This window comes from Hydra vulgaris, chromosome 06, assembly GCF_038396675.1.
Source record: "Hydra vulgaris chromosome 06, alternate assembly HydraT2T_AEP".
Classification (NCBI taxonomy): Eukaryota; Metazoa; Cnidaria; class Hydrozoa; order Anthoathecata; family Hydridae; genus Hydra; species Hydra vulgaris.
Genome location: NC_088925.1, coordinates 20,754,095 through 20,766,578, shown reverse-complemented (window position 1 = coordinate 20,766,578; position 12,484 = coordinate 20,754,095). Strand labels below are relative to the sequence as shown.

General features: G+C 28.1%; 1 protein-coding gene across 1 annotated transcript in view; it reads right to left on the bottom strand.

Moving 5' to 3' along the window:
• Positions 1 to 458: 458 nt before the first annotated feature.
• LOC100215966 (calmodulin-A) overlaps positions 459 to 12,484 on the bottom strand; it is a 29,668-nt gene continuing 17,642 nt past the window's right edge. The window contains exons 3-6 of the mRNA XM_065799520.1: positions 4,482 to 4,754; positions 4,123 to 4,389; positions 3,864 to 4,020; positions 459 to 634 (exon numbers count right to left, since the gene is read on the bottom strand). Coding sequence (XP_065655592.1) covers positions 603 to 634; positions 3,864 to 4,020; positions 4,123 to 4,389; positions 4,482 to 4,754 — 729 coding nt within the window. The 3' untranslated portion in view covers positions 459 to 602. The remainder of the gene's footprint in view (positions 635 to 3,863; positions 4,021 to 4,122; positions 4,390 to 4,481; positions 4,755 to 12,484) is intronic.

Below are 12,484 nucleotides of genomic sequence, written 5' to 3'. Positions count from 1 at the left end.
TCAAATGACATACTGAGAAATACCAGTTATTGAATATTATTTTCTAAATTTTATGTAAGTTTATAAAAATCCTTATTAAATGAACATTTCATTGGAATTGCATTGGGTGTTTTTTTTTTTTGCATAACTTTTTTAGTTTGTTGTTTTGCAACAATTTACAGCACAGAAACTTTTTTTTAACTTGTTTGTTGTAGCTTTTTATTTTCAAGATTTTACTTTACATAGAATTTTTTTTAGGAACATTATTAAGAATGCGATAAATTATAAAACTTATTTTTTCGTTTTATCTTTTTTTGTTAGTTTTTTTCAAATACCGTACAAAAGTGTGGCAATAGTTTTTTATATACAGATGTACTATACACATTTATATATATATATATATATATATATATATATATATATATATATATATATATATATATATATATATATATATATATATATATATATATATATATATATATATATATATATATATATATTTATATCCACACATATACAATTGTTAAAAATATATAAAGCTTTGAACAAAGCGTTAACCAAGTTAGGTAACAAATAAGACGTAACTTTGACATCTCAAAAGGTTCAAAACTTTTGGCTTCTTAAGTGACAAAACTCATCATTTTCACAAATTCTAAAAAAAAAAAAAGTTATAAACGTTTTGACGCAAACGTTTCAATATGTTGTGCGTTTGCAAAATAACGAAAATTAGATATAAATACTAACCAAATATTTAACTCGTTTAAAATGAAAAGTAGTATATGATTTATAGTACAAAAATAAGTAATACATTAGAGAATATTTAATAAAATGTAAATAAAAAGAATAAAAAATAAATAAAAATAACAATCAAAGAATTTTAAAAGTTTAATTACTTAATAAGGGGGCATTCATAAAGTACGTACGCAGTAAAAAAACGGATTTAGGATCCCCCTCGTACGAACCTGTACGCTTTTGAAGACCTCCCCCCCTTCCTCCTCACTTTTGCGTAAGTATGCATTAGTTTTTTTTCAAAAAAAAGACCTCCTCCCCCCCCCTCCCCCCATCCTACCACAACGCATAAATATTTCAAAAACATTAAAAACAAAAAAAACATTTAGTATATTTGACATTTCTCTGTACTTAATTAAAACTTAAAATATTACTTAATGTAGTTATTTATATCTTAAAATGTTGCAACGAATTTAATATTTTAAAAGAAATGATAAAAACTAGTTTGCGTACAGTAATTTGAAAAAAAGAATTCAAAAAAAGTTTGCTTTTATTTGACGCCTTTTTTTCTCATCTTGCTACCAATCAAATTACGTTGCGAAAAATAAAAAATATTATTTGAATCGTTTCATACAATATAGCTGGACAAAAATATTTTGTTCACAAATTCCATTGTTCTAGTTATGAAAGGTTGAAATAGATAATATTCTGTTGTTTTATTGAATAATTACCTTGGTTTTAATAACTTAGAAGTTTTTTTTGCGGAGGATAGGGAGAAAACTCCTCGCCTCCAACCACCCCCCATTCCCCCTCATTGCAACAACCACTGTTATAATAAAAAAATGAAGCAAAAAAGAAGAAATATATTTATGAAACAAGCATACATAATATTATACAATAAATTTTATATTTAGTTATCAGAAAACTCGTCATTTATATCCACCAAACACTTATCATTTAAATCTTCAGATGACTCATTGTTTGATTCATCGGACAGGTTACAATTTCCTATTCTTGGAGCCGGAACAATCAAATTTCAAACCTCTACTGGCAATATTTTGCTTCTTTTTACAGGCAGTTGTCTAAGTGAATTGATAACAGGGTCAGATGTTATTAAGAGCATATTCAGCAAATCCATATTTGTAGAAATACGTGACTTTTTCCTAGTATGATGTTCTCGAAATCTACTACAATCTTTATTTCGTGCTTCTTGAGATTCTTCTGAGAGCTGGCCAATTGGAAGAATACACGACTTTATAACTTCCGTGTTATGCATTAAAATTTTATGCACTGTAACAGGCATGTAATACCACGAATATAAATGTAAATATAAAGTCCTTGTTTCAGAACAAAGTTTTTCAAATTTGACAGAATCAATGTCATGGCCAGAAGATAGCGTTCTTAATATAACGCTAAATTTTTTAATTAATTCGATGTCTAATCCTGTAATCTCTCCGCTCTTTCCTGGATATAAAAAAAACCTGCGAGCTGTGTTGCCATCATTTGTACTGCCATAATGAGGTTTCGGTCTATCCACAATAAGTCCCATTTGTTTTCTAAACTTTTGCCTAATTTCGTCCGAACGTTCTTTGATACGACATTTATTCTCATTGCCTCTAACTTGCCACTTTTTAATGTCTAAACGGTAGGTAATGTGTAACAAGCATTCAAAAGTACGTATCCAAGCATGCAAGGTAGATAGACCAAAGTTGTAATTTTCTTTTTTATCAACTATACCTTTTAATTCACCATTCATCATTTTTGGAGTAGCACCACAAATATAAGATTTTTGTGTAGCGCGCGTGACACTTGAGCGCTAATGATTTAACACTTAAAAACGCGTGTACTAATTAATACTTTGAATTTTTCTCTAGGAAAAATTCAGTAATATCATGGGAATATCTACTAATTGATTCCTTGAATTGGCTTTTGTTCAGCTAGATTGTATGAGTCGATTCACTATGCGATTGTCGCTCGTTTTTTTTTTTCTTTTCTCATTATTTATAAAGAAATTTAAAAAAAATTGTGACTGAAGTCAGAAAAAAAAAACACAATACTGATTTGTTATACACATGAAATTCAATGTTTTAAAAAAATTAAAAAAAAATCAAGTTGAGGAGAGATAGTCAAACCGCTTCTTTATCGTTACTGTCTTTAATACGCGTTCGTACGCTTTTGGGAAACCCCCTCTCCCCATACCTGTGTTCGTATTTTATGGATGGCCCCAAAGGTGATATAATTAAAAATAAAAAGATAAATAAGAAAAAAATATCAAAATTTGTGAAGCAAAATTAGGCTATAAAAATAATTTAAATATTAAATTTATTTCATACATATATGAAGATTTTATTTCATACATATATGAAGATTTTATTTCATACATATATGAAGATTTTATTTCATACATATATGAAGATTTTATTTCATACATATATGAAGATTTTATTTCATACATATATGAAGATTTTATTTCATACATATATGAAGATTTTATTTCATACATATATGAAGATTTTATTTCATACATATATGAAGATTTTATTTCATACATAAAGAAGTCTCGGTAAGTAATGTTTCTTTATTATTTTTATAAGTTTTTTTATTTTCAAACTTAAATGAAAAAAAGAAAAATTTACGCTCACCCTAATAAAAATTAGCGAAAGGACTTGTAATATTAAAGACTATCCATGAGTGGACAGTATAACCAAATAGCTTGATTATTAATCCAACAACTATTTTGTGCTATTGTATTAAATTTACAATTGGTTAAACTACATTTTTTTTATAGGATTAGAGTCGCAACTGTATTAGACTTTCGGTAAGGTACACAATATTTTTAAGTTATTCAACGCAACTGCATTGGATATGCAAATGTGTTGTGGGGTATAAAATGCAGTGCTTAAATAGACTAACATTGGCCTAATTTAATGCTAACCTAGTAAAACGTTAATCTAAAAAACAGCTTTTAACATCCCAACGCAGCATGCGGCTGACAATAATGCTACGCTGGCCCAACAATAACAAATGCGTGTCTCCAATTTTATTATACTGGCATTAGTAGTCTGGTATTGGTAGTTATAGTGGTCTAGCGGTGTTTATTATAAATATTAGAGAGTTTAATATTATAGTTACTTTTTCAATATTTCTCTTACCTTGATAATCAATGTTTCCATCTCCATTAAAATCCGCTTCAACAATCATTTCAGCAATTTCTTCTTCGGTCAAATCCTCTCCAAATTTAAGCATGATATCGCGAAGCTCATCTGAACTTATAGATCCATTACCATCCTCATCGAAAAAATCAAAAACCTAATAAGTAAGGTGTTATATTATAGGTCTGATATATTGTTTATATGTTTTGTTAATACTTGTTTATATATTTTGTTTTCTATTTAAAAAAAAAAGAAAAACCTCTTTGAGTTCTTGTGAAACAGCTTTGTTGCTCAGTTTTCTAGTCATTAGGGTGATAAATTCTTGGAAACTAAGTTCTCCGTCTAAATCTGAATCAATTTCCTTTAAACATGTATCAATTTCTTCTTTAGATGTTTCGTGACCCAAATTCTTCATCACAACATCCAGCTCTTCCATTGATATCTTACCGTCACCATTTAAGTCAAACATAGCGAAAGAATCTTTCAAATCTTGAAGTTGGGCTTCACTGATATTTTTTTCGCAGCTCTATTAATTTAAAAAAAAAACTTTAAAATGTTATTATTCTTTTTTTTTTAATGTTTCCTAATGTATAAAATACGAAAATAGAAAAAAATTACTCCTTGTCTTTTGACGCTACGATTTCTCCTTTTGACTTTTTTAATTACTTGGCTAACCACAAACAAGTATTCGTCAAAATTTAATTTTCCCTTCTTTTCTTCATTGACAGAAATAACCATTTCCTCAACATCTTTTTCTAAAGGTTTTGGTTTGAGACATCGCAAGCTGGTTGCAAGTTGCTTTGAAGTAATATAACCCGTTTTTTTCGTATCGAAGTAATAAAAAACATCTTTAAGCTGTCCCAAATCCTCTTTATTAAATTTCATTTCATTCTTAAAATAAATTTGTAAATATCAAAAATCACATACACATTTTAGCTTTTTTTTTCATATACATTTTACAATTTTTTAGCTTAAAATGTATATGGATTTAAAATTTACCCGGAGGTTACATCTCAAAAAAAACTTATATTTCATATAAAAATAAAAAATAAATAGCGGAAATATGTTTAATAGTGTGGTGAAAATTAAAATAAAAACGTTCGTTTTATTTTTTTTGCTTAACTATGCATTTTTACGTTAAACTAATTTATTACATAATATATATATATATATATATATATATATATATATATATATATATATATATATATATATATATATATATATATATATATATATATATATATATATATAAATGCGAGGGGTTGAAATACCGGCATCGTGTTCTTTTACTATTACCATTATAACGTGCTTGTAATAATGTTGCGAAGCAAAAATTTGGTATCAAAGGAGTTTAAAACCTGCTGAATCTGTAAATTATAGCTTTGTATCTCTTAAAACAATAGAATTTATTTTATTTTAGGATCCACAAAACACACTAGCTAATGACAATAAAACAAGGGCATTTTGGGACGTTGGCAACTTAAGCAAAATTCAGACTGATTGAACTTTTGTTTTTGATTATCTTGAAGATTAAAAGAATATCTACTTTAGGAAGTGATTTTGATTTGGCCATATAAACGCAACAAGTCATGTGGATATGATAGTATTTCCAGTAATGTAGCTATTTATGTTATGGACGGCATTTGTAAACCATTATTTTATTTAATATCATCTTCATTTGAAAATAGTATATTCCCTGACAAACTTAAATTAGCCAAAATTAATCCCATTCTCAAAAAAGGTGATTGCAATAATATTTCAAACTACCGACCTATTTCTCTACTCCCAGTTTTTTCAAAAGTATATGAGAGAGTAATTTATAATAGAGTTAATAAGTACTTTACATTAAACAATTTATTATACAAAAATCAGTTTTAAAGCAATTGCTCTACTGAAAATGTTATTATTAAACTTGCTGACAAAATATATAAGTCGTTTGATAGTGATGAACTGGTATTAGGAGTTTTTATTGATCTTTCCAAGGCCTTTGATACAGTTGATCACAGTATTTTTCTTTCCAAGCTAAAATATTACGGCATAATAGGCTCAACATTTAAGTGGATTCAAAGCTACTTGTCTAACAAAAAGCAATTTGTACTACTAGAAAAATCAGGAGCCCTTGATATTACGTGTGGAGTTCCTCAGGGTTCAATTCTAGGTCCATTATTTTTTTAAATATATATTAACTATATGCATAAAGCTTCCCAAAAAATATCTACAATTATGTATGCTGAAAATAAAAAAAAATTTTTTATCATCCTGATGCAAAGACTTTGTTTGAAACTATGAATATTGAACTCACAAATTTTAACCTCTGGTTTATAGCAAATAAATTATCCCTAAATTGAAAAAAAATAGCTTTACTCTATTTCATAAAAAAAAACAATCAATTAATCTTCCGTTAAAGCTGCCTAAACTGTTTATTAATAAAAATCAAATTAAACGTGAAAAATACACAAAATTTTAGGGAGTACTTTTTGATGAAAATTTGTTATGGAGAAACCATATTGGTCTTCTTGAAACAAAGGTGTCCTCTGTAATAGGTGTTTTGTATAAGTCAAGACCTTTTTTCGATAGTAAATCACGTAATATGCTTTACTTTAGTCTTGTACATAGTCAGCTTTTGTACGCAAATATTGTATTGGCCAGCACCCATAAAACCAAATTGCTAAAATTTTGCAATTTTAGCAATTTGGTTTTATGGGTGCTGGCCCATACAATATTTGCGTCTGACTGCGTCTGATTGCGTCTGGCCCATACAAACTTTGCAGTCTGAAAAACCATGCATGCAAAGCAATTAATTATTTAAATAGGTTAGTAAACCCGGCCCCAGTGATGAAAAGCATGATGGTTCTAGATATTGAGAAACTTAACACATTACAGATATTAATTTTTATGTATAAGTATAAAAACAATCTTCTACCAAGCGTTTTTTCAGATAACTTCCTGATATCATTTTCTGAAAAATATAATCTGCGTTCAAATACCAGGAACGACTATCAACTAGGAAAAATTAAATTACAGCAGTCAAGTTTTCTAATTACAAACCGTGGTCCATCAATATGGAATCGTTTCCAAAATAATAATATTAAAGACCTAAAATGCATTTCATCGTTTAAACAACAAACTAAAATGCATCTCCTTAATTCCTGACATATATATATATAATAGTTTACAGTATTTGTTTTCAGATTTTTTTGTATTTTTTCTTTTTATTTATTTTTTATTTTTTTTCTTCTTCTTATGTGTTTTAATTTTGTTTTTTTTGTTTTGTTTTTTTCAATTTTTTACACAAAAAAAAAAAAAAAAAAATGAGTTTTGCTTTATTAGATTTTTATTTTACTTTAAAAATTAAAGTGTTTTTTTATCTTTATTTTAATGAGTGACTAAAGGGGCTCTATGAAAAGGTTGTGATGATAAACGCATCATCCTTACCTTCTTTGAGTCCCTGACTGATTATGACAGTATATATATATTATAAATTAAAAAGATTAAAAACGTTTTTTATAAAGGTTTTTTATGTTTACGATGTTATTTATTTTATATGAAAAATTGTAATATTGTTTAATCAGCGAAATAAAAGTTAAATAATAAAAAAAAAAAAAAAATGTTTTGTTGAGCAATTATTAATGTTTTGGTATTTTAATTTTTCTTAGGAAAATTTTTAAAAAAAGTTGTAAAAAGTTAGCAATTATATTTGTTTTTAAATTAAATTTAGATTAGAGTCAGTTGATTTAAAAAATACAGTATGTGATTTTAATACAGTATGTGATTTTAAATTTTACAATTTACAGTTGTTACAAAATATTGTTCAATATTTATAACAACTGTAAATATTGTTCAATATTTGTAAATTTATAAATTTGTGTCTAGCTATTTTTATTACATAATATTTATGTTATTTGCATTTTTATTTTATTACATAATATTTATGTTATTTGCGTTTTTATTTTATTACATAGTAGTTATGTTATTTGCATTTTTCTTTTTATTACAAATTATTTATGTTATTTGCATTTTTATTTTTATTACATAGTAGTTATGTTATTTGCATTTTTTCTTTTTATTACATAATATTTATGTTATTAAATTAAACAATATTAACTTTTTTTATTAATTGTTTTATTGAAATAAAATAGTGATTATCTCATTAATAAAATAACCGTAAAAAATAACAAAGTACATAATAACCTCAAAAAATAGCAAAGTACATAATAACCGCAAAAAATAACAAAGTACATAATAACCTCAAAAAATAACAAAGTACATAATAACCTCAAAAAATAACAAAGTACATAATAACCGCAAAAAATAACAAAGTACATAATCCAGCAAATATTAACTTGCTAAGCTATATAACTAAATGAATTGTATTTAGTTAAAGTCCACTGTCACACGAATTTTTAGTAGAGAATTAGTAGAAAATTGACAAAAATTAGTAGGTATTTAGGAATTTAAAATTTCTATTAAACATAATAGCTGTTTGTTTAAGCACCATGTTCTTTATAAATATAACTTTCTTTTTATCCTGTTGTGGAAAAGCTCAATGTGACAGGGATAGTGCAGTTGCAAAGATAATCTTAAGGACTTACGTTGATTCTGGTAATAATCTTTTGACTGCTAAAGATATACACAAGGCTATGCGTTATAGTTTTGGCGCTAAAGATGCAAAAGTAGTAGTTGCTCAAATTAGCAATGATAAAACTGTAGTTACTGGACCAAAGATTAAGAACATTAGCAACTATCACTCATTTGACTTTTTGGAGAAAAGTATGAAGATGTGGCATTATTTCGATATCGGTGAGGGAATTAAACAAGAGTATGGAAATCTTAAAACTCAACCCTTGATTAAGTTGTTGTTGCCATATAGCAAAACAGATAATTCAATTAAGCGAAACAAGTCACTAAAAGAAAAACAGAAAAGAAGTAACAGGCAATTATTTTCATTAAGTTTTTGCACTGAAATGAATTATACCTCAACATTTGAAAGCGATGCTGAGTTAGAAGAACACATGCTATCCAGTCTTCATGCAGTTCCGAAATCATTAAGATGATTGAATAAATTTCGCAGCTCGTTTGTTCATAAGATGAAATTACTTTACAACTAATTATGCCGATTTCTTCATTCTCTAACAATGTTTCTGTAAATAACAAACTACCACATTGCATGAAGGGGCGTCCTGAGTAGGGTGTTCTCCCTCCCCCCACCCCCACCCCACCCTCCCCCAAAGCTGTCATATAAGCATTTGAGTTGGCACATTGAGCAAGTTATGAACTATGGTTGGCGAATTTTAAGTATTGAGGACCTTTTTTTTTTCTTTTTTTTGATTGATTGATTTCTCTAGTTGGCAAAATAAATCATACACCCCCAATGAAAGACCTCTTCGGGACGGCCCTGATTGCATGAACATTTTTGTATTGCAAGGTTGGGCATTACCAGTTCGAAGTTCTTTTAGATTTCAAATCAACAGAAATCACCGCTGTGCCAACAGAAAATAGTCAGATTAACGATAACAAAGAAGTTTATGGCGGAAACGACGACTGTAATCAACAATGAAGATAGTAATCAATATAAGGATGACATTGCCTACCTTGCAAAAGAAATTTGCTTTGTATAGAAATTGAATGATTGGGTTGCTGTTGTATATGAAAAACAATGGAATATTGGATATACTGTGGAGGTAATATTATTCAAAGCATATATTAATTTTCAAGTTTTGTTTTCTTTTACAAAACAGTTCTCTAAAATAAAGGCAATATAAATAAAATATAAAAATAATTCAAGAAAAACATTATATTAGACTTTACTGAATGTAAACAAAATAAAAAAAATCATAAAATCTAGATTATATAATTTCAAAACGTTGTGCTAATACTTTTAGGTATCTATAACTGGCATCAGAGTTAATTGTATGAATAAGGGACAAGAGAAGAATACTTTTACTGGCAAGTTACTACCGAGGAGATAAACTACCAATCTGAAAAAATTATCTGTTTAGTAGATGCTCTTTTTCTAATCAATGGCTGTGGCGATTATTCATTATCCGAAGAAGACTATAACACAGTCATATCACTATTCTTAGAGAAACTTACTGCAATAGAGTAAACATATGTGTGATGTGGTGGATAATTTGTTTCATGTGTGAAAGCTCTATTTCTGAATGAACAACTAATTTTGAAATGAAAATACATTTAAATGTTTAGTTTATGTTTCATTTAATTAGAAATATAGTTTTCTTGCTGTTCGGCATTTGTTTAATTTCATGTTATATCATCTAATTCATGTTATATCATGTGTGTGATAAAATCACACAAGTTTTTTTTATTATATGTTAGGACCATGTTGTATTGACATTTGAACATGTTTACATTACAAAACTTAGCACCTTTGTAAGTATACTATAAGATTTTTTTTCAATAATAGTAATATACATAATTTATAGCAAATGTTTAAGCATTTGCAAGCAGGGTAGCTAACGAAGCCCCGCTATGATAAATGTCAATTCGTTTTGTTTTTAATTAAAAGTTTTGGAAAAAATAAGTTAAGTTGACTTTTAAAAGCGTTAACTGATGCGGCAGATACAATGTAGTTTGGAAGGATGTTCCAGTCAGGTACGATGCGACTACAGAGGAAGAATTCTCTTTGTAAACAGTTTGCTACTGCTTGACTTGAATACGCTAACGTTGGCTACGGAGGCCGTTGGCTAATCCTTGCACGTTTAGTGCTGGAGCTAGTGAGTTAAGCTCAACTTCGTTAATGCCATGGTATAGTTTGAAAAACTGTATTAGGTTACCCCTACGCCTTCTATTTTTAAGCAATTGAATGTTTATTGCGTCTAGTCTTTGGTGATAACTTAAAGGCTTGAGATGAGGTACAAGCTAAGTGGCTTTTTATTGCACTGATTCGAGAGCATCTATGTCTCCGCAATAATATGGGTTCCAGGCGGCAGAGCAAAACTCGAGATGTGGTCGTACATACGTTGTATAAAGTTTGCAAAAGTAAAAATTTGCCTGATTCTTACAAAAAACGGCTCTTAAGTAATATAACTTACTTATTTTTTTCAGCATCTCTACGTGTGATTGCAATGCATACTGTATTCAAAGCAAAAAACTTAATGAACTAAATTAAAAATTATATTTATTTAGGTAAAATAAACTAAATTTTAGTAAATTAAATTTAAAATTTAGGTTTAAATCTTACACCTGAAAAAAAGTTGTGTCCAACCTGTCAAAGTTATGAAACGTTTATCAAAAAGTATGAGCAAAAATAAATATGATGATGATTTTGATTGGCTGATTTTGTTAATGAAACATTCAAAATAAAAATGAGGGTGTAGATACTCACTTTACAGCTTCTTAATCTCCTTTTAAGGTCAAAGTATTGCACAAATTAGGTGAAATCAGAGAAGGTAAACGAAAATTGACAGCATTAACAACCTCCATAAAAAACATGCTAGCCACTTCCCTTAATATATCGGAAGAAAGATTTAGGAAAAGCTCCTCCTAATGTAACAGTTCAACTGGTCAAGTCTTTTTACGAGTTGATGAACATAGCCGTATAATGCCTGGTAAAAAGTACGCATAAAGAAAAATATCCACATGCAAAAATGTTTGCTCTTATGTAATTCAAAGGAATTATTTGTTGCCTTCATTTTTGCTTCAAAAATAGGGTTTTCAAGGTTTAACACATTGTAAACAAAATGGTGTATAACTGATGGTGCTTCAGGAACACATTCCGCGTGCGTCTGTGCTATTTATTAGAATTTAAAACTACTTTTACATCCTCTTGGTGTAACATAAAAAAAAATTGTTACCTATATTGCATGTGATATAACTAATAAAGACTGTATGATGCGGAAATGTAAAAGATGTCTAAAAACTAAAAATGCATTGGTTGATAAACTTTAGGATTTTATTGGAGAGTTTGAAGATGACAATAAAATAAGAACAAGAATTTGATCAGTGTACAACAACAGGTCAAACAAATAATTAAGAGTTAGTGTTTGAATACATTGAATTAGAATGTAAAAAGCTGACAAAACTTTTACGAAATTTGTATGTAGCTAAGAGTCAAGCATCATACTTGAGATCAAGAAAAGAAGATATGAATTAGGTAACTGTTATGCTTTAACTATTGGATGGTGTTCTATTGACGTCCCGGTGTTAACATTGTTACTACGACGCCATCTTGTAGGTCAAACAAATGCCTCTTAGTTTAACGCAAGGCGAATTACTATTATCTGTTAATGTGGTTCCTATCGAAAAAACAGTTGAAAAGTTTATTATTTTGAATAAATTTATGTAGAATTTAATTCTCTACTCTTGATATAATTAATTTTTTTTGTTCAAACTAAAACTCAATATTAAATAACTTATTTTCTAAACACTGTCAAACAAGGTAATTAACCTTAGCAACTAAGTAAATTGTAAGTAATTCGAACAATAATACAATACAAACAAGCAAAACCACAAGCTTAGAAGAATGTGTGATTTTAGAGGCAATCAACACTCGTACAAAAAAGTTGTAGAAGATCCAAATGACTACGATTTTACTATAAACTAAAATACTATGAACCTCAAATTGTTGAAAATTTATATATACCTTTAGCTGAATTTCC